This window comes from Arachis ipaensis, chromosome B02, assembly GCF_000816755.2.
Source record: "Arachis ipaensis cultivar K30076 chromosome B02, Araip1.1, whole genome shotgun sequence".
NCBI lineage: Eukaryota > Viridiplantae > Streptophyta > Magnoliopsida > Fabales > Fabaceae > Arachis > Arachis ipaensis.
This window is the reverse complement of record NC_029786.2, coordinates 79,083,728-79,103,254: the sequence shown is the minus strand read 5'-3', so window position 1 is coordinate 79,103,254 and position 19,527 is coordinate 79,083,728. Positions and strand designations below refer to the sequence as shown.

At 32.6% G+C, this 19,527-nt stretch overlaps 1 protein-coding gene across 8 annotated transcripts; it reads right to left on the bottom strand.

Moving 5' to 3' along the window:
- On the bottom strand, nt 1,468-8,311 carry LOC110268904 (uncharacterized protein At1g04910-like). Of its 8 annotated transcripts, none has more exons than XR_002357653.1 (6): nt 7,836-8,311; nt 7,651-7,750; nt 7,376-7,443; nt 7,173-7,216; nt 6,697-6,785; nt 1,468-1,634 (listed from the first exon to the last, which is right to left on the bottom strand). XR_002357653.1 is itself a non-coding variant. In XM_021116009.1 (5 exons), the coding sequence occupies exons 1-5, from the start codon at nt 7,842-7,844 to the stop codon at nt 1,628-1,630; spliced, it is 273 nt and encodes a 90-aa protein (XP_020971668.1). In that variant the 5' UTR covers nt 7,845-8,038; the 3' UTR covers nt 1,468-1,627. The 8 variants fall into 8 exon arrangements, 5 of the variants coding, with proteins under 5 accessions (XP_020971668.1, XP_020971667.1, XP_020971665.1 ...); XR_002357652.1 differs by lacking the exon at nt 1,468-1,634 and adding an exon at nt 5,498-5,857; XR_002357651.1 differs by lacking the exon at nt 1,468-1,634 and adding an exon at nt 5,498-5,846.

Genomic DNA, 19,527 nt, shown 5'->3' with positions numbered 1-19,527 from the left:
TAAGAAAGATCTCAAATAATTTTTAAGATAAAGAAAATGGTCATTTATCATCAAAGGTAAAACTACTCTAAATGTGATTATCTTTCAACTATAAATACACTAACAAAATCTCAGGTATATTCAGAACTCAATTTAGTAAAAACCTGCTTAAATTCTTATTAATTTAAGAGTAAAACCCTTCCCCGGTTCTTAACTATTTACGAAATTGACCTGGCGCCCCCTCACTATTGGAAATTAACAACGCGGTCCTTAACCATTCTCTCCGTGTGACCAAAAGGACCCTCTTACCGGTACTTCCAGTTATTTTTTACCTGAAAACCGACAAGAGGGTCCTTTTGGTCACATGAGAGAATGGATAAGGATCGTGTTGTTATTTTCTAATGGTCAAGGGGCGCCAGGTTCTTTTCTAGATGGTTAGGGACTAAATATTTTAATAGTAGGGTTACACGTAGAGACTAAATATTCTTTTTAGATTTTTAGAAGTAATATTTGTTTCATTCAAATGTTCGTGATATGACGAATTAATTTTAATTTAATTTTACATATTTTAATTTTGTTTATTTAGTTACTAATTATGTCAGAAAATTTAGAGTTTTCTTTATTTAACCTAAAGTTGAGTGAGTTTCTTCGATTTAATTTTCGAACGAACAAATTAGATTGAGGTATTTCTTTCTTGTTGCATCAAGAAATTGAATAAAAGATCAACTGATTCTCTTTGTATTCAATTACTTGATGCAATAAGAAAGAAATACCTCAATATAATTTGTTCACTGGTTTGAAAATTAAATCAAAGAAACTTACTCAACTTTAGGTTAAATAAAGAAAACTCTAAATCCTTTGACATAAAATTCAAATTAGTAACTAAATAAACAAAATTAAAATACGTAAAATTAAATTAAAATTAATTAGTCATATCACGAACATTTGGATGAAACAAATATCACTTCTAAAAATCTAAAAAGAATATTTAGTCTCTACATGTAACCCTACTATTAAAATTATGATTGATGAGTTTAATTTCACTAATAAGAAAAGCAGTTTAATTTTTCTAGAAAAATGTGTATGGAATAATAATCTTGAACTAACTTTTTTTTAGGTTCAACAATATAGAACATACATGTCGTTCTTAAAACCCTAAATCCAAGACATAATAATGCTTAATCAACCCAAATAATTATCACTTTGTGTTAAGTCTCGTTGTTAATGATTTCGTGCTATCTATTAAGTTTGACGTTGTTTGCTCTCCGTTCACATGTAAAATATGGCAGAATGCATTAGATGCAAAACTTAAAACAATACTTTTTTTTTTAATTTATTTTTCAATTTTAAGTAAAATCCCTCCCCGGTCCCCCACTATTAGAAAATAACAACACGGTCCTTATCCATTCTCTCTGTGTGACCGAAAGGACCCTCTTAACCGGTTAAGAGGGTCCTTTCGGTCACACAGAGAATGGTTAAGGACCGCGTTGTTAATTTCCATAGTGAGGGAGCGCCAGGTCAATTTCGTAAATGGTTAGGGACCCGGGAGGGATTTTACTCTTAATTTAAACATCGGAGTCTTTTATAGATATCATCCCCCACCTCCTTACGAGAAACTCAGACGGCAGCACCTCAACTCCTACACAAGTCAAACACTGCCACAAAAAGAAAATAGACTTCATGCCTATATCAGAATTTTAAATAACCCTCAGAACATATAGATTAATAAGACTTTAATATATACATGTAAAGTAATTAAGAAATATTTAAAATTTTATTGTAATAATGACAATGATAAGATTTAAAATTTAATTTTTAATTTTTAATGTTTAGAATTAACTAAATATTAACGAAAATAATAAATTTTATTGATAATGTAGCATTTTTCTTCCTTGAATATTACAATGAGAATGGTGTATGTATCAATAAGGAATTAATTAGATGTGGAAACATAGATGGATTCCTTGATTTCCAAAAGTCATATCCAATCCAGTAATAAAAGTTGATCAAAATATTCTCCACTTTTATATTAAGCATCAGAATTAACTGGACGGCTTGATGATAATATCACCGTACCAAATTTCGATTTAATTCTTTCCATACAAACTATAAAACCAACCCCTCTTCACTTGTTGCACTCAACCCACATAAGGATATCGAACACAAACACTATATTATATACACTACCACCTCCCATCACTTATACTCGAAAAACAATATAATCCAAATTAAAATAAAGAGTTTGTTTGATTACAAACACTACTACTACTGCATTGATGGGGAATGGAAGCTCAACAAACTCAAGGAGGACACGTGGCAAACCATCAAAGGCTCCCTCATCATCACGATCAATCGAACCACAATATGTTCCAATTAGGAAAGTTGACACACCCACAACGAAGATAGATATGGTGGATCTTGGGGTGTATTACTCAGAGCAACTTGGTAACAATACACAACTGTATAGTGACGACACTTTCACCAATTTCATCAAAAGTGGTAAACATAAGATCAGGGTTATGTCAACCGTTGGTCACCACGGCCGCGGCAGGGAGGTAAGTCGCGACGGTGCAGAAGGTGTGACGGCTAATGCTCCAACAATTCACAACAGTGGCTCTGTTAATAATGATGATCACCATTTTGAAGAATTTATTCATCGAACTAGGAAGAAGTTGAGAACTACATCAAGAGTTGGCGACAGCTCCTTCAATAGAGGGTAATAATAATGTGGAATGGGAGTAGATTTGGTTGTTGTTGTTGTTGTGTGTGAGCATATGGAAATACAGAGAACATATAGCTAGATGTGCACCCGATTTTTTAGGGTGGATAAGTCCAATTTCTGTATGGTGTTTGTGTTAGATTAACATGTGCTCTTGTCATGCAGCTTTAGTGTGTGTTTTGTTTTCTTTTTATGTACTATGCAAGTAAAAGGAATGTTTTAGTACCCTTTCTTTCTACTCATTAGGATATTGACAGCACAAGAGATTCATGAGAGGTGAAACAGAGTAAAATCATATATAAGTCAAACTTAACTTTGAAATTTATTGTTGCTTCTAGCATTAATTATCTCACTAGAAAGTATAGAGAACTAGTTTTATTTGCCGTGCCAAGCACGGGAATTTAAATTATAATTTTAAATAAATATTATTCAATAAGAATATAAATTAAATTATTTTAAAATATGTAATTTATTAAGAGTTAATTTATTTTTTTATTCTTTTTTAAAAATATAGTATGAGAAAATAATAATGGATAAGCACTTTTTTGTCCTTAAGGTTTGAGGTCAAAATCAAAATCGTCCTCAACCTTTTTTTGTTATTAAAATCATCCTAAACATTACAAAACATTATAAAATCGTCATTTTTTACTTTAATTTTATTTTTTTACCAAATTATTCTTATTAAATAATAAAAATAATTAAAAAATTAAAACAATCCAACCTCAATTTTTCTTCTCTCTGTTTTCGCCGCCTTACTTATTCGTTTCTAGGATTCGTCACCGCCGTCGCGTAGTTATCAGAGACCATGCCGTCGCGTCGTCATCGGAAACCACGTCGTCGCGTCATCATCGGGAGGGGGACCCGCCGGCGCTACTTCTTCTTCTGTGACTGCCTCTGCTTCTTCTTCTGTCTCTTCTTCTTCTGCTTCTGCTTGAGTTTATGCTTCTGCTTGTGATTTTTTAATTTTTTAATTTCTGTTATTTTGCTATTTTTGAATCTGAAAATTGAAATTGTAGTTGATGATTATTAAATTATTGTTTAATCTAAATTTTTTGCTGATTTATTTTGTGAATGTTGCTGTTAATTGTTGTTGGTGAAAAAAAAGTATTGTGAGTAATGAATGGCTATGGTGGCAGTGGTGATGGTGATGAGGAAAGGGGAGGAGGGGTAGGTGTCCTCCGGCAGTGGTAATTGCCGCAGCGAAGGTGAGAAGAAGAGGGTGATGGTGAAGAGTAGAAGGAAGGGGATTGGGGGAGGGGTGGGGGGAGAGACCGAAGAGATGTGAACTCTAAACTTGATATGATTAAGGCAACCACAGTAAATATTAATCATATAGCAATTTTTTTATATTTTTATATGTGATTCATCACTTATATTCTATAAATATTATAAATATTGGTGCATTCCAAAAAGATGCTAATTTAAATATTGAGGTCAATTAACCTATCAGATATGTTTATTTTACATGAGTAAATTAACAACCGTAAATACTAATTAGATAATAACTCTTTTATTTTTCATATGCCATTTATAATCTATATTCTATATATATCATGAATATTGGTACACTCTAAAAAAAAATGCTAATTTAAAGATTGAGGTCGATTAACCTAACAATTATGTTCATTATAAACTCTATGTCTCAATTGGTGAACTCTAAAATTTACATTAATAAGTTAATTATCATAAATACTAACCGCACGGTGATTTTTTTTATTTCTTTATACGTAATTCATCACCTACATTTTATAGATACTATGAATATTGGTGAAGTATAAAGAAATACAAATTTAAACGTTAAAGTCAAATATGATAGTGACTTAATATTGTTTGAATTATTAAATCTACATATATCCTAATTGATTAAATTATTTTTCTTAACTAATTATCAAATGTGAACATTTTATTGTCTGAATCCAAATTTTAAAATATTAAATCTTAGCGGTAAATGCTAAATTATCCAAAGATAACTTTAAAAGATAAATTTACGATAAAAATAATAACCTGTGAACATCATGTATATGTGGAGCTTAAGAAAAAAAATTACTTAAAAACAAAACTACCATGCGTCTCAATTGATGAATTCTAAAATTTACATGAGTTATAAGTTAAATCACCGTAAATACTAATCACATGATGACTCTTTTATTTCTTTATAAGATCATTCATCACATGTATTCTATATATATAATAAATATTACTACATTCTAAAAAAATACTGATTTAAACATTGACGTCAATTAACGCAATATTTATGTTCATTATAAACCCTACGTCTCAATTGGCAAACCCTAAATTTTACATGAGTAAGTTAACCACCATCAGTACTTTTCATATGGTGACTCTTTTATTTCTTTATATGCAATTTGTTACCTACACTCTATAGATTCTATGAATATTGGTGAATTATAAAAGATTCTAATTTAAATATTGAGGTCAAATATAATAGTGGTTTAATATTGTTTGAATTATTAAATCTACATATATTATAATTAATTAAATTATTTTTTTAACCAATTATCTAATGTGAATATTAGATCCTTGAGTTGAATACTAAATTATCCAAAAACAATTTTAAAGAATAAATTTATAATACAATTAATAAAACTTATAAATACCATGTTGAGCTTAAGAAAAAAATTGCTTAAAAACAAAATTGATAATGGCGAACACGAAAAAAAAATTAATACTAATAATGTCTAACAAAATAAAGCTTCGAAATAAAAAATAAAAAATCACTAACAAATATTTTTGTATTATTTAAGATATATTAAATTATAATATAACAGCATTTAAAATGCAAGATATAATAATATTTTATTTTAAATACTAAATCTTAGTTTAAAAATTTAACACAACTTTAATACTTTTTTTTTGGGACTTTGTGCCAACAAAGCTGACCCGGAATGAAAAAAATTAGAACACGCATCGAAGCCCAATCCACTCAAGACTTAAGCTACCTTGAAACATGCCCTACCCGTGATTCTGCATCTTAAGTTCTTAACTAAACTCCCTTGCTGGGAAAGATACAACAAACCCAGATCCAGACGACCCAACAGTCTTGACCGTCGAGTCTCTCCGTCTCGAGCATCGCCACCTTCTTCTGGATAGTGTCGCCGCCGACCCGCCATCCTCTTCTCGGAGCCACCTTATGAATGACTATGTTATGTTCTATGTCATTAGATTTATGTTTTCATTGAGACTATGTTATTGTTGATGGATGCACTACTACATAATTGAATTTTACTAACATTTAAAAAATGTTACCAAATCATATTAAAATGTTACCTATGTATATTAGTAACATTTTAACAAATGTTAAATATACCCTATGTTATTAAAGAGTTTTACTAATATTTTTCTAAAGATTTAATAACATTTAGTAAAAATGTTACAATAGACTATTCATGGTAACACTTAGAGAAATGTTACAATAGATATTTTTTGTAACACTTAGAAAAATGTTACTATAGATAATTTTTGTAACATTTAGAAAAATGTTACTATAGGTATTTTCTGTAACACTTAGCAAAATATTACAATAGATATTTTTTGTAACACTTAAAAAATGTTACAATAGATATTTTATGTAATACTTAAAAAATATCACAATAAGTCTTTCTAGTAACATTTTAAAAAATATTACAATAGATACTCTATAGCAATACTCTAATAAATGTTACAAAATATTTTCTTTGCTAACAACAAAAAACACATATTATAATAGATCTTTAATAACATTTAAATGGACAAAATATCTTTAGTAACATTTAACCCACACGAGACCAAGAAGTAAAGTGTTTTCTGGCCCGGGGGCCAGCTTCCAGATTTTTGGGAAGTTCCTTGACAATTTTAATATCTCCTTTCAAGGAATCAATGAAATGATCCTCATCAAATACATTTGAAAATACACTGCACACACCCAATAATCAAGACAATCTTGGAAGAGAGTATAATAGGCATATAAAGAACCGAATGATGCTATAATAGAAAATTACCTTGAGTCTTGCCCGAACGAACGTTTATCCAATTGAGGGATGACTAAAGTTGCATTCATTATATGTGCCATAGCTACCATGTCTGATATCTGTCAGAAAAGACGGGTTACTTAAGTTCCAAATCAGGAGGTAGAATAACAGTTCAGATTTACACAAAATTGCCACCCAATTGCTAAGATGGCATGAATGCTTTGCAAACTGAAATGCATACATATAACACAGAATGATAAATTAAAAACCTTAAACTGCCATTCACCATATACCATGCTTAATATCTAACAGTCTAAATGAACCAATGAATGAAAAAGAAACCAAACTGTTCAAATTTACAAAAGGAAAATGATATTTAGAGAGAGAGAGAGAGAGAGAGAGAGAGAGAGAGAGAGAGAGAGAGAGAGAGAGAGAGAGAGAGAGAGAGAGAGAGAGAGAGAGAGAGAGAGAGAGAGAGAGAGAGAGAGAGAGAGAGAGAAATAAACATCAAATTCCCAGGTTCTGGTGCCAAAAGTAGTAATCCAAACACCTATTCAGATACAAGAAAATTAAAATAGCAAATCTTCAACTGCATATGTATTTATGTACTAAAGTTTGAAATTATCATACATACAATTATAGGCAGAAGAGCATGAATTTCATTAGTTACCATTTACAGGACTTTACAAGAAAGTAAGCATTCACTTACACCAGTTCGCATTTGATTTAGTCCACCATTGCATCTCACGGTAAGATAGTGATCAAATCCTTGAGAACCTATGACAGGGTAACATATTTAACAAACCATAGGAGAGAGGGAAGATGTACTAAACAATTACAGCAAAGGTAAGCTCTGTTTGAAAAGACAAATGCATATGTACTTGAGGTAGATAAAAGGAGAAGTTGAAATAAAAGAAGGGCCAGAAAATACTTGAACAAATAAAAAGTAGTGTAATATGAATAAGTGTAATAAGCATCAGGAACCTTTATATTTAGCAGTTGGCTTGAGACAGCTGGGTAATGAATGGCTAAAAGGAGAATCCCAAAGTTGCTCATGGTACTGGTACTTGCTTGACTCCTGCAACTGTAGCAAAAATGAAAAGAATAAAAACACATGCTGAAGTTTGAACTGTTAATCATCATAGCTAGAACGAACAAGACATCCTTACATCACGCATCAGAAAAATGAACCCTCAATCTTAAGATATTTTGAACTCAAAACAGTTATAGTAAAAAACCTCTAGTCTTAATCTAAAATCTAAATGACTATCACATATAGAAATCAAGTATTGAATGCCACAGCTACTTAAATTCCATATGGCAGAGTAGAATTGAAATCACTTGGATCCATATCAAAACCGTTTACTCTACAAGTCAGACCTTAGTTTGTCCATATGGATTCATTGCTAACAGTTGTCAAACTCTCGAGTTAACACGTAAACTCGTACGAGTTTACGAGTTTAGATATGGAATCGAGTTGACTCGGGCATAGACTCTATCTTGAGTAAACTCGGCTAGACTCTGTCAAACTCGGACAAACTCGTGAGTCTAGGACCGAGTTAGCGAGTTTGTGTTTTTCTTCATTTTTGGTCAAAAAAGCATCATTTTGAAACCAAAAAAACACTTTTTTTTATTAGGGTTACGATAATACTTCCAAAGAATGAAAGAAAACTGACTCACAACTCACCCATCTGCGTTGTTTCTCTCAAGTCTCACTTTCTCCATGTTCTGTCGCAGTCGCCGTTCCCCGTCAAGCTGCGGTTGTTCGCCTGCATCTGCTACCTCAGCTCTGATTTGCGCTATTGTCTTTGTGAATTTTAGCTATATTGCCCTCTGCTTTGTATTTCTTCACATCTCTACTATCCGTAACTCCATCGTGCTATCACCGTTCACGAGTTTGACTACTTCTCCAACAGTCCTATCTCTGCTCTAGTTTGCACCGTCGTGAAATCCATTACTATTTGTCGTCATCATTTCGTGCTGCTGCTGCACTCTCACCACCGCTGCCTGCTGCATCCTTGTCTTCGATCTACTGTTGTTGGGACTTTGCCCCTTCTTTTCTTCTGTATCCTCTATTTTTTATATGCCTTTTTCCTTTTCTTTGAGCCTTTGCTTATTGATTTAGTTTTTTTTTTTTTTGCTTTTTAAATTTTATTGCTTCTAATTTTAGCCTATTGCTTATTGTTTATGTTAGATGGCCAGATGGTTCATCTATTCATGGATAATTAGTAATTAATTATTTTGATTAGAGTTAATTTGATTATTTGATATTGTTCAATGTTCAATTAAAGATTTAGTATTACAGATTTAGAATTTTTTATTTTGTGTGTTCTATGTTGTATTTGTATAAGAATAATTATAGAGGATTTGAATATGCATTTTAAAGTATTTGTATAATGTATGCTATTATTTTAATTTATTATGTGCTTTAAGATTGGTATTATTAATTTTGAAGGGTTAGAATTGAGTAAATATACATTATGTGTGTGTGTGTGTGTATATATATATATACACTTCATAACAGGTGAACTCGTACGAGTCTACGAGTTAACTCACAAGTCGAGTCTAGGTCAGCTCCACGAGTTTACTTAGACTCGCGAGTTTGACAACCTTGGAGGGAACTCTTCTGTACATGGAACCTCCTTTGGCCAACCATATACGGTGGCCGAAGATGAGAACAAAAGCTGGAATCATTCAAATAAATAACAAATAAGTTAAATAAGCATAATTACAACTATGTATAATCATTTTAGAGGAGGAAAAAACTAGCAGCACAGAAGAAAAAAGCAACAGAAAAGTCACACGAGTGTTCGACAATGTTCTCAAAAAAATTCCTCCACAGATGTTGGAGTTTAAGTACTTAACTGAAATTTGAATATTATACAAGAAATATACCAAGCAAATGAAGACTGCCAAGCAGGACCATTCCGGCAAAACAAGGCTGGATTTTCCAGCACCCATATCCCTAGCAGAACCTGAAAATAAAGGGGATTGAGAGTATGAAATAAAACTATTACAAGATTTTCACAATTCAACAAAATAATTATTAATAAAAGGGATTGAGAGTATGAAATTACCTAGAAGGAAGAAAATCATAGGGTTGATATATCTCTATGACTAAAATCAAGATTATCTTGAGACTCTTCTCCCATTGGTTGATTATCTAAGATGCATGTATCAATTGTTGTCCCAGGTATATCATCCATAATCCAATTAACATCATCTTCAACACTTGTAGATTGATAAAGTATAGAACTTGTTATTTGAGGACCATCCTTAAATTTTTCCATGTCATCATTATCTAAGTCACCGTATATATCAAACAAATCCCTTGGAATGGTGTTGGTAACAACATGCCAAGTATCACTTGGATCTTCTGTGTAATAAACTTGTCTCACTTGAGTTGCAAACATGAATAGATCGTTTTCATAAATTGGCTTTTTAAAATTTACCAGTGTTAATCCAAAGTTGTCTTTTTTACTTTGAAACCAATCGCACTTAAATGGCACATATTTAGAATGCCCATGATAACTAACTCAAGTATATCTTTTAGAAATCCATAATAAGTGATATTTTCTACTTCTGGATCCTCATCTTTCTTATTTCTAAACTTAACAGTGGATGAAATAACCATAACTCCAGTATTTTGTGTTTTTCTCTCACAATCTTCAGTCACAAACTTATAACCATTTATCACATAAACAGAAAATCTTCTTGCAGCAACATTTGGCCCTCTAGACAACCACTTCAACTCTTTATCAACAGATGAATTCCTAGCAAAATCTTCAAACCATTCAGTAAAAGTAAGAAAATGGTCTTTTGTCTTGTCCCATTTATCTCCAAGGCTATTATTATGAGCATCACTAAAAACAATCTTCTCATGTTGTCTACATAAAGGTGAAAAGTATCAAATATAAGTATGATCATATTAAAAAATAAATAGGCATATATAATTACTTACTTGATATATGGAGTGGTGATATTACAATTGAACAATACATAACGATGAGATTGCTCCCACATAAGAGGATCCAGACTAAACTATTGTTGAGAAGGAAAAAAACTAAAATAAAGAGCATTTTACTAAACTATTGTTGCAGAACAAGGCATTATAATTTTCCATAACACTATAACAATTATAGAAAGTACGTAAGATAAAATCTCAAGACTAAATATAGGAGAAGTACCTCCCTAAAATTTTTACTAAACAATTAGAAGAAGAGATCAAAGAATTCTTGACAATAATGCATAAAATCAAGTACAACATATAATCTAACACATGCATTCACTTATTAAGATATAGATAAGAAAATTCTACTTGTTTTGAAGCTCAAACAGTTGCTAAAATGGGGATTGACGGTAGCGGCAACAAGCAGAATTTGGGGAGCAGTCCAACAAAATATGGTTATGGTTGAGAATCAGCTGTTGTTGCTAGGTACATTAGATTTCGTTCGGCAGAAATAAAGCTTATTACCAGAACTTTAACTTTTTTTCAGCAGAGATAAAGCGCAATAGCTCTGCCGAGCTTGGAAGTAGCACCCGTTAAGAAAACCTCTTTAACATCTTCTAGAATTTCATCAAGAATCACAGCTGCAGTGAAGGTGTTGCCGTGCACGTGATGAGTAGAATTTTATCCTATATTGTGCAGCTAGATTGAATGAATGAGCAGTGGTAGAGTGCCCCATATGCCCAACGTGGTGCACAAGACAAGAAGAACCAAATACAAACCATAAAATGACAAAAGTAATTTTGATTACCACAAACAATAGTATATAATATGCAATAAAAATGGAGCAGCTCAATTATATAAGGAGTACTAACAATTAATTATTAATTAATTACTATAATTAAAGTAAGTTAGCACTTAGCACTAGAATGGAGTCGAAATGTAGTTGTAAGTTGCAAGATACAGGGCAGTGTAGTAGTACTAAATACTAATAGTAAATATGGAGGATGAGGATACTACCTTGGAAATGAGAGCCTTAATAAAATCCAGTTAACACCTCTTGATTGTAGCAAGCTTTCTGTCTCAAGCATTCCCTTATGCCTGCTCTTTGGATCCACTACATCAACTTATCATTTTTTCTTAACAAGTATTAGTATTCAATTAATATCTTTCAGGTACGACCCCTTTTTTGGGCCATGCACTAATGCAGAATGTTTGTAAAGTGCAAACTGACCTCGACATGAAGTAATGGATCAGATTTGAGATAGACACCAGCAGAAGAGTAGTAAATGAACCTTGAAATGGCATGACATAAGATTTAGAACCCAAATTTAATTTGATTATTTCAAACAAAAACTTCATTCATTTCATAACAATAATATTGCCATAGAGACACATCCACATTTCAACACAAATGCTTCAGTAGTTTAGGGCCAGTGGTTTTTATAAATTCCCACATTACATCAAAATGGCAGGATAAATATGCAACAGGTTTGCCCAAATAACCATGCATTTCTGAAATGGAAACATTCATATTGCAATTGGTAAAAATGCCCAGGAGAAGCCAAAAGCAAAATTGTATCCCAAAGCAAATTTATATCTTCCCAAAGAACAATTAAACTCATTTATACCTAATTCAAAACCTAAATTCAAAACAGAAGAACTTAAAACACTTTTGTGGGTCCCAGTTTTTTATCAAGCAGCTGGCAATAATAGTGATTAACAAGTGACATTTGAACCATATAAAAAACAAATGACATATGAAATTAATTGTAGGGTGTGATCGAACATAATAAACAAAATCATGGGCTGAGATCGGTTGGTCTAAAGTGAGAAAGAAATTAAAAGTTGTATTTTTGATGTACTACCAAAAAATATCATATCATCATAGATTTATAGAAATCAAATAATAGACACCAACTCAGCAACTCTTTTTTCTTTTTGTCTTTGTTAAACTCTGAACACAATAGCTTCAAACATATGGAGAGCCAAAAACATTAACATACATCTTTTCAAACATTATCTGCAGTCACTACTCACTATTTTTCACTTTAGGTTTTCTAAATTTGACACCGATAATCTTTTCCACTTCTAGCAACCAAATGTCATGTATATGCATGGGGATTAATCTCTTGAATTTACTCCAGAAAATAGAAACTAAAGGAATGAAAATTCATCGTGAAACAAAATAAAAAGGGTCAAACTAAAAGAACATAATAAACCGATCTTTTGTTTGACATTTTTCTATATAGTAAACACTTTTAAGAGATTAACAACTTAATTAAAACCTAAATTCAAAACCTAACTACTAAATAACCAATTAAAAACCTAAATTAAGTAATAATTATACATAAAATTAATTACAGATTAATTATCTAGTAAAGATTAAAAAGGATTAAAGGAGCAAGAAGATAACTGAACAAGAGAACTGGAACTCACCAAGCGGTGCGATGAGCAAACGATGGAACTGACGAGAAGACAAGACGATGGCGTAGGCGAGAAGAGGATGGAGCAACGACAGTGCAGGCGACAAGAGGATGAACCAGAGGTGAGAAATTACATATGCATGATTCAAATCTGGATCAAAATCAGTAAGAGAAGAAAGAATAAAAAAAGTGGTTCTTCTTTTCCTCCACTAGACTCACCTCAAAACAGAGAATAACAAACTCAACCCTAGAATTTTTTGAAATGAGAGAGATTCAAGGACCGGAGGAGCACGATTGAGAGCGCCAGTGAGATTGAGAGCGAGAGTGCGAAGGAGAACGAGATTTGGAGTGAGATTGAGAGCGCTAGCTGGTTCCCCAATCTTTCTTCCGTTTCAGAGTGTTATAGGTATAGGTAACATTTTTAAAGCTTTTTTAAAAAATTATATATATTTACTAACACTTCATTATAAATGTTACTTTATATATAATTTTATAACAATCACTAACACTTTAACAAATGTTAAACAATAAATGTTACCAAATGTTCAAAATGTAGTAGTGATGGAATTATTATGTATGCTGGAATATTGGATTGTTGATAGGATTGTTATAAATTTATGTTTTCCTTCTTGAGCCGCAGTATTGAAACACTTTGTTTGCATGTGCTTTTAAATTTATGTTTTCAATCTAATGGTTCTTACTTCAACAGATTCAATAACGTTATTTTACATATTACATTCTTCTTTGCTCCACTATGTTGTGTTATGTTGAGCTCGTTGCTTAAAAAATAAAAAAACATATTACATTCTCTTCTACTGCATTGTGATGTACTTACTATCATTTAGAGAGTGCTTATTCTTTATTTTTTTTGTTTCCTTGTCTTTCCTTTTATTTTCAGACACCAAAGAGCATATTACAAATTATATATTCAGGTTGATTTACGTTCTCATACTTTGGATATTGTAATTAGATTTTTGGTAAGTTATCCTTGTTAAAGTTTCTGACATAATCCTTGAAGATAGGTGGTTTCTTGCCATTCATGGTTTTTGAAAAAAAAAAACAAATAAATAATGAAAAAAAGAAATATGTTGCATTATTGTTTTGGACTATTGCAGTGATCTTGTTCTATTTTAATCATGCTTGCTTGGCCCAAGTAAAAAAATAAATAAATATCAAGGGGCATGTGATGTTTTATTTTTTTAATCACACATATTTACTAATAACTTGGGGAGGGAGAATTCGATAATGAGAACGAATGTGACTTCAGTCAGAGGGGGAGGGAGAAGGAGAGAGGAATGGCAGCTCCATGATTCATTCATGTAGAACTTTTGATGACACACCAACCTTGAAAGTTAGTAACCACATGTTCAAAATCAGAAATAATCTTTTATGTATAATTAATATATGTTGTGACTGTCTAAATGATAATGAAGTAATTGTGTGTGATAATGGTAATGATTGGATGTAACACCCTAACTATCAAAACTTACGCTTCCGGCTGCGCGACTCTGATAGCTTTGGTGTTACGACGACTTTCAGAGTATTTAATACTAAAATATGAGACTGCTTAATACTTTAAACCATATTACCGCTCCAAAATACTTTTTATCAGGTAACATACATCCATACATACAATACAACTTACAAAACTCGCAAATAATACATACATACATATATATATATATATATATATATATATATATATATATATATATATATATTTTTAATTTACATGGTAATTCAGTTAATTTGATTTCACATGAGCATGCTTCCCAAAACTCTTTATTTTGAATTCTTACAAATTGTGAAAGATGAAGGTGAGGGAATAATAAATAATAACTAAAGCAATACAGAACATCATGACAACAACAACTAGGTAAACTCTTCGTGACTTCTGCGTCCATATCCTGAAAAGAGAAATCTGTAGGGGGTGAGAACATCATCCTTGAAAGGGTTCTCAGTAGAGGATTTTTGAGAATTACTATAACAGGATACGTGAAGATAAAACCGTTACAGTGATTAATAATCGTCTTATGCATCTCTTCAAAACCAAAGGTTAAATATCAGAAATCCAAAATCCTTTCTGAAAGAGAAAACTATTAATTCCTCAATAAAATAAACCAAAAGCCTTTTTGAAAGTTTTTCTTGGCAGTATGAATGACCAAGCTATTCCAAGCATAGGTTCATTAAGTCTATACTGAACCAGTTTAGTTTTTCATACTTTTCTAAACCAAAAATACAAAACCAAACCCAACCCTCGGCCCATCTCATAATCAACCACGGCCCTAGGCCCAAACAATCCAAATAGCAGCCAATCCACCACAACACAACCAACTTTTCAGTCTCAAACACAAGTAAAATGTTCAAGCACAATCAAGCAGTTACTTCAAGTAGAGCAATTAGCAATTAAACACAATTAATCACATAGGCAAACCAAGTACAATATGCACACCCAAACAATGTCACATAGATGCATATGATGAATGCTTGTCCTAGTGACTGATAAGTCTCATCTGTCGGTTATAAGGCGAATTCGACAAGTCCTGGTAGCTAACCGTTGGACTGTCCCTCTGTCGTGCATCCCAACTCGAGTTATTCACAATCATAATCATAATCACACAACACCCACACTGGTGTTTATCCACGGGGGCGAGCTCATCCGGAACTTTCACAGTGTCCGGCCATACTTACGACATAGGGTCAGCAGAGTATCAAGTCGCAACCTGAAGCACGTGGTGGCTAGCCACTACCTTTACCCAGGAAAACTCGTATCTCAAATAATTGGAAGTGCAACAATCACTTTATCAACTCAATAATCATCCATATTCATACTCAGCCATCCGGCTCATAACATATTCTACAATCAGCCATAATTTATTATCATATACAGCCATTCCGGCTCATAACATATTCCACAATCAGCCATAATTCATTATCATATACAGCCATTCTGGCTCATAACATAATAGCACTTCCACCATCCAACATCATAAAACTCATAAAATCATCATTCAAGCCATAAATCACTTTTCTCAAATCACTTTTCTTTGAAATCAAATTTTATTCATCCCAGTATTAACTTCAAAAATCCACATTTCTCAAATCACTTCTAGCTTATAAGCCATCTTTCTCAAAAGAAATTTCCTCTTTCAAAACAAGCCACATTTCTACAACATCCTTCTAAAACTTCCAAACGATTCAGCAACTAGGCCAAATTAAAAATCTCTTTTGAAATATCCAAAAATCAATCATCCTAAAACAGAATTTGGTAATAGAAATTTCTCAGCAGAGTCTCAAGACTTTAGGGAAGGATAACCTATCTCAATTTCTTAAAAATTTATTGAAGCTCTTAAAGTCATAGATTCTTGGTTTAAGTAAATAGAAACAGAGTTCATTATAAAACTGAATCATATAAAGTCACAAGTTCCAACCCAATCCAAAACCAATTCGCTTGAAATGGAGCCAATCCATTTGAATCAAAACCACTTTCAGGTTCCTTCTTAAAACCAATTCTTTGACTTCTTCCAAAATGTCACAAACGCAATTATTCAATCAAAAGTCCAATTTCCTTTAAAATCACTAAAAGCTCCTCTGAACGAAATCCTTAAGTCTAACTAAAAGCATAAGCCCTTTTTATATTTAAAATTAATATTAGAACATAATACTTTTCTTCAGTGATTCAAAATGGAAAAGTAATTCCTTTCTAAATAAATCGAACTCAAGATATATAGTTTTCTTAAATAAATTAAACCCGAAAATATAACTATTTTCTTAATAAATCAAATAATACAATTTCTCAAATCCAAGCCTTTCTATACAATTTTTCAAATAAAGTCCAAGATTTTTATAGAAATTTTGGCAGCACTTTCCCTGAAACTTGGACTTTGCCACCCTTTTTGGGTTCCAATCAAACCATTCCACAATCCTTTTAAACGGTCAAAAACCCAAAATCAGTTCAAAAGCAAGCTGAATCCAACATTCACCTCATTTTCATATCTCAAGGAAACCGTCTCAAGATCAAATCACTATCAATTGATTAAACTCATTTCCAAAAATTTAAAGAAATAGTTCAACAACAATCCATTTATCAAAATCAAACAATAATCCAATCAAACATATAATTATATTCATCCAAAATAGCCAAACAATACATAAGACTTGTACAACCACTAAAAAGTATATAATTCCCACATCAGTATCCATTTATAACAATTCCAAATATAAAATAGCTTTTTAGAAAAGCCCTTACCTCGATGTCGCAATTGCAAGAAATCGGAGACAGAATTGCGGTGAGACAATTGGCTGGACCTCTACTAGTCACGCAACCATTTCAGCCAAGAAAGCAATGGCACTACATCTCAACACAACCGGGACAGCGGTGGCATTAGCTCCCATAACAGGGATCATGGTTGTAGTGAAATAAAGATTTTGAACTCAATAGAATCGAAAAGCAGAAACGGCTCTGGTAATTTAAAACAGAGCATATGCCAAAGTTGAATTAAAACAAGAACAAGCAGTTTAATAAGAAATTGGCAGAATAGGGCGCGCAATTGGAGCAGAAATAAAGGGAAAAGGCTAACCCAGACCAATGAATGCCGAACCTAATTAGAACAGGAACAGGGCAGCAGCGATTCCTAGCAATCCTCCGTGGTAGTTCCGGCAGCTGCAACACCCTTCTAGTGGCCCCATTCCGTAGCAACTCCAACAATCAGAAGAATGAATACTAGCACTAAAAACAACTGCATTTATGGCAACTCCAAATCGACGGCAACAGTGGCACCAGCTCCTTCTTTTTCTTACGCGCAGAGGCGATAGTGATGGCTAGGGTTCGATGGAAGTGGCTCTCCCTAATGGCAGGTTGAACAGTGGCGACGGCGATGGAAGTTTGACGACGGCGGTGATACGCGGCGGTAACAGTAGAGGCTCCATCCTCCACTGACTCTCGCGCGGCTCTTCCTTCTTCCCTGAACGGCGTCGATGGCGTCCTTCTTCCTCGGCGACAAAGATGGCGGCGGTGGCGAGGCGGGCTGGATGGCGATATGGCGATATGGCGTGACTTTCTCTCTCTTCCCGATCTCTCTTCTCCCTTCCTCTGCATCCTCCGTTCTCTTTCTTTCATGGGTGAAGGGAAACTGTGTATGTGTTGTTTGATGAGAGTGATGCAGTGCTGAGAAGAGTGGAGGAGGGTTAGGGTTTAGGTAAAATTAGGTTTAGGGGTAGTTTTGTAATTTCAAATAAAAATAGGGATAATATAGTAATTAGAAACAAATTTTAATCCAATAATAATAATGTATAAAAATACTATTTGTTCATCAATTTTACAAATTATTTTCAATAAAATGTTCAAATCCAAGAATTAGAGATAATATAATTAATTTCTTTACTTTCCAAAACATCAGTATTAATATTTTAAAATATTAATTATTTAGTCTAAATCATAGAAAATTCTTATTATTTCATAACTACTAACATTATAGTTTAAATATAGAAAATAACTCAATAATTATGAAATTAAGGAAAATCTTTATTTTAATTATCAAAACTTGATTTAATTATTCTCAATGGAATAATTTCTGAAAATAAAATCTCTAATAATAAATAAATTTAAAATCAGCTCATAATAAGATTTTTTAAAAGTTCTGGGTCTTTTGGAAGCCAACGGATTCAATTTTCATATAAAACAATTTTGAAATCATTTGGGGGTCCGGAAGCCAAGTCATGGCTTCGCCGAAGTTCGGCCAAAAACCAACTTTACACAAAACCTCAAAACCTCAATTTTCTTTAAAACCCAACTCAAACTTAACATGCTATACACCAAACTCATCAACACACTATAATATATATATATATACATCATCACAACAACCTTCGCACCCTACCATTTCTCAATCTTAACAATCCTTTTCATCAATTTCCCGAATACAACATCAAGATTATCATTCACCAATTCAATATATACATACACATGCATTCATATCATTATCTCAATCATCATCAACCCATCACTTAACATTCCATCATAAAAAATAGCAAACAACATCAAGGGTGCTAATCATTAAACATACTCATATGTTCCAACATATCCTATGGTCATCTAACCTAAGTTTTCATAGAACGTTATATATTAAATATGAGAAACTTAAACCATACCTTGGCTGATTTCCTCGTATCATCCAAGACAACCCACTAGGCAAGATTGCAAGCCCTTACACCAAAAATCCAGCAACCAATACCAATTTCCAAGCCTCTAACTTCCACAAATATGCTTCAATTCTTATACATATATCCCCTAATACATAACATCACATATCCATATACAGGATTCAATACCTAACACATGTAACCAAGGAATTGACTAGGGTTAATAATCCTTACCTTAAAGGTGCCATAATTAAGCAAAAGCCCACTAACCCCTCAAGTCAATTTGATCTTAAAATATTAAATTAACCAAAATCTCAACACTCCCAAAACCATGAAATTTTCGGATTT

What these genes read in the sequence shown, in the direction of transcription:
- LOC110268904 (XM_021116006.1), bottom strand. An exon ending in TAAATCAAATGCGAACTGGT is followed by an intron (nt 6,786 to 7,375) that starts GTAAGTGAATGC and finishes CTTTTCTGACAG; the next exon opens with ATATCAGACATGGTAGCTAT. An exon ending in TCGTTCGGGCAAGACTCAAG is followed by an intron (nt 5,847 to 6,696) that starts GTAATTTTCTAT and finishes GTCATTCATAAG; the next exon opens with GTGGCTCCGAGAAGAGGATG.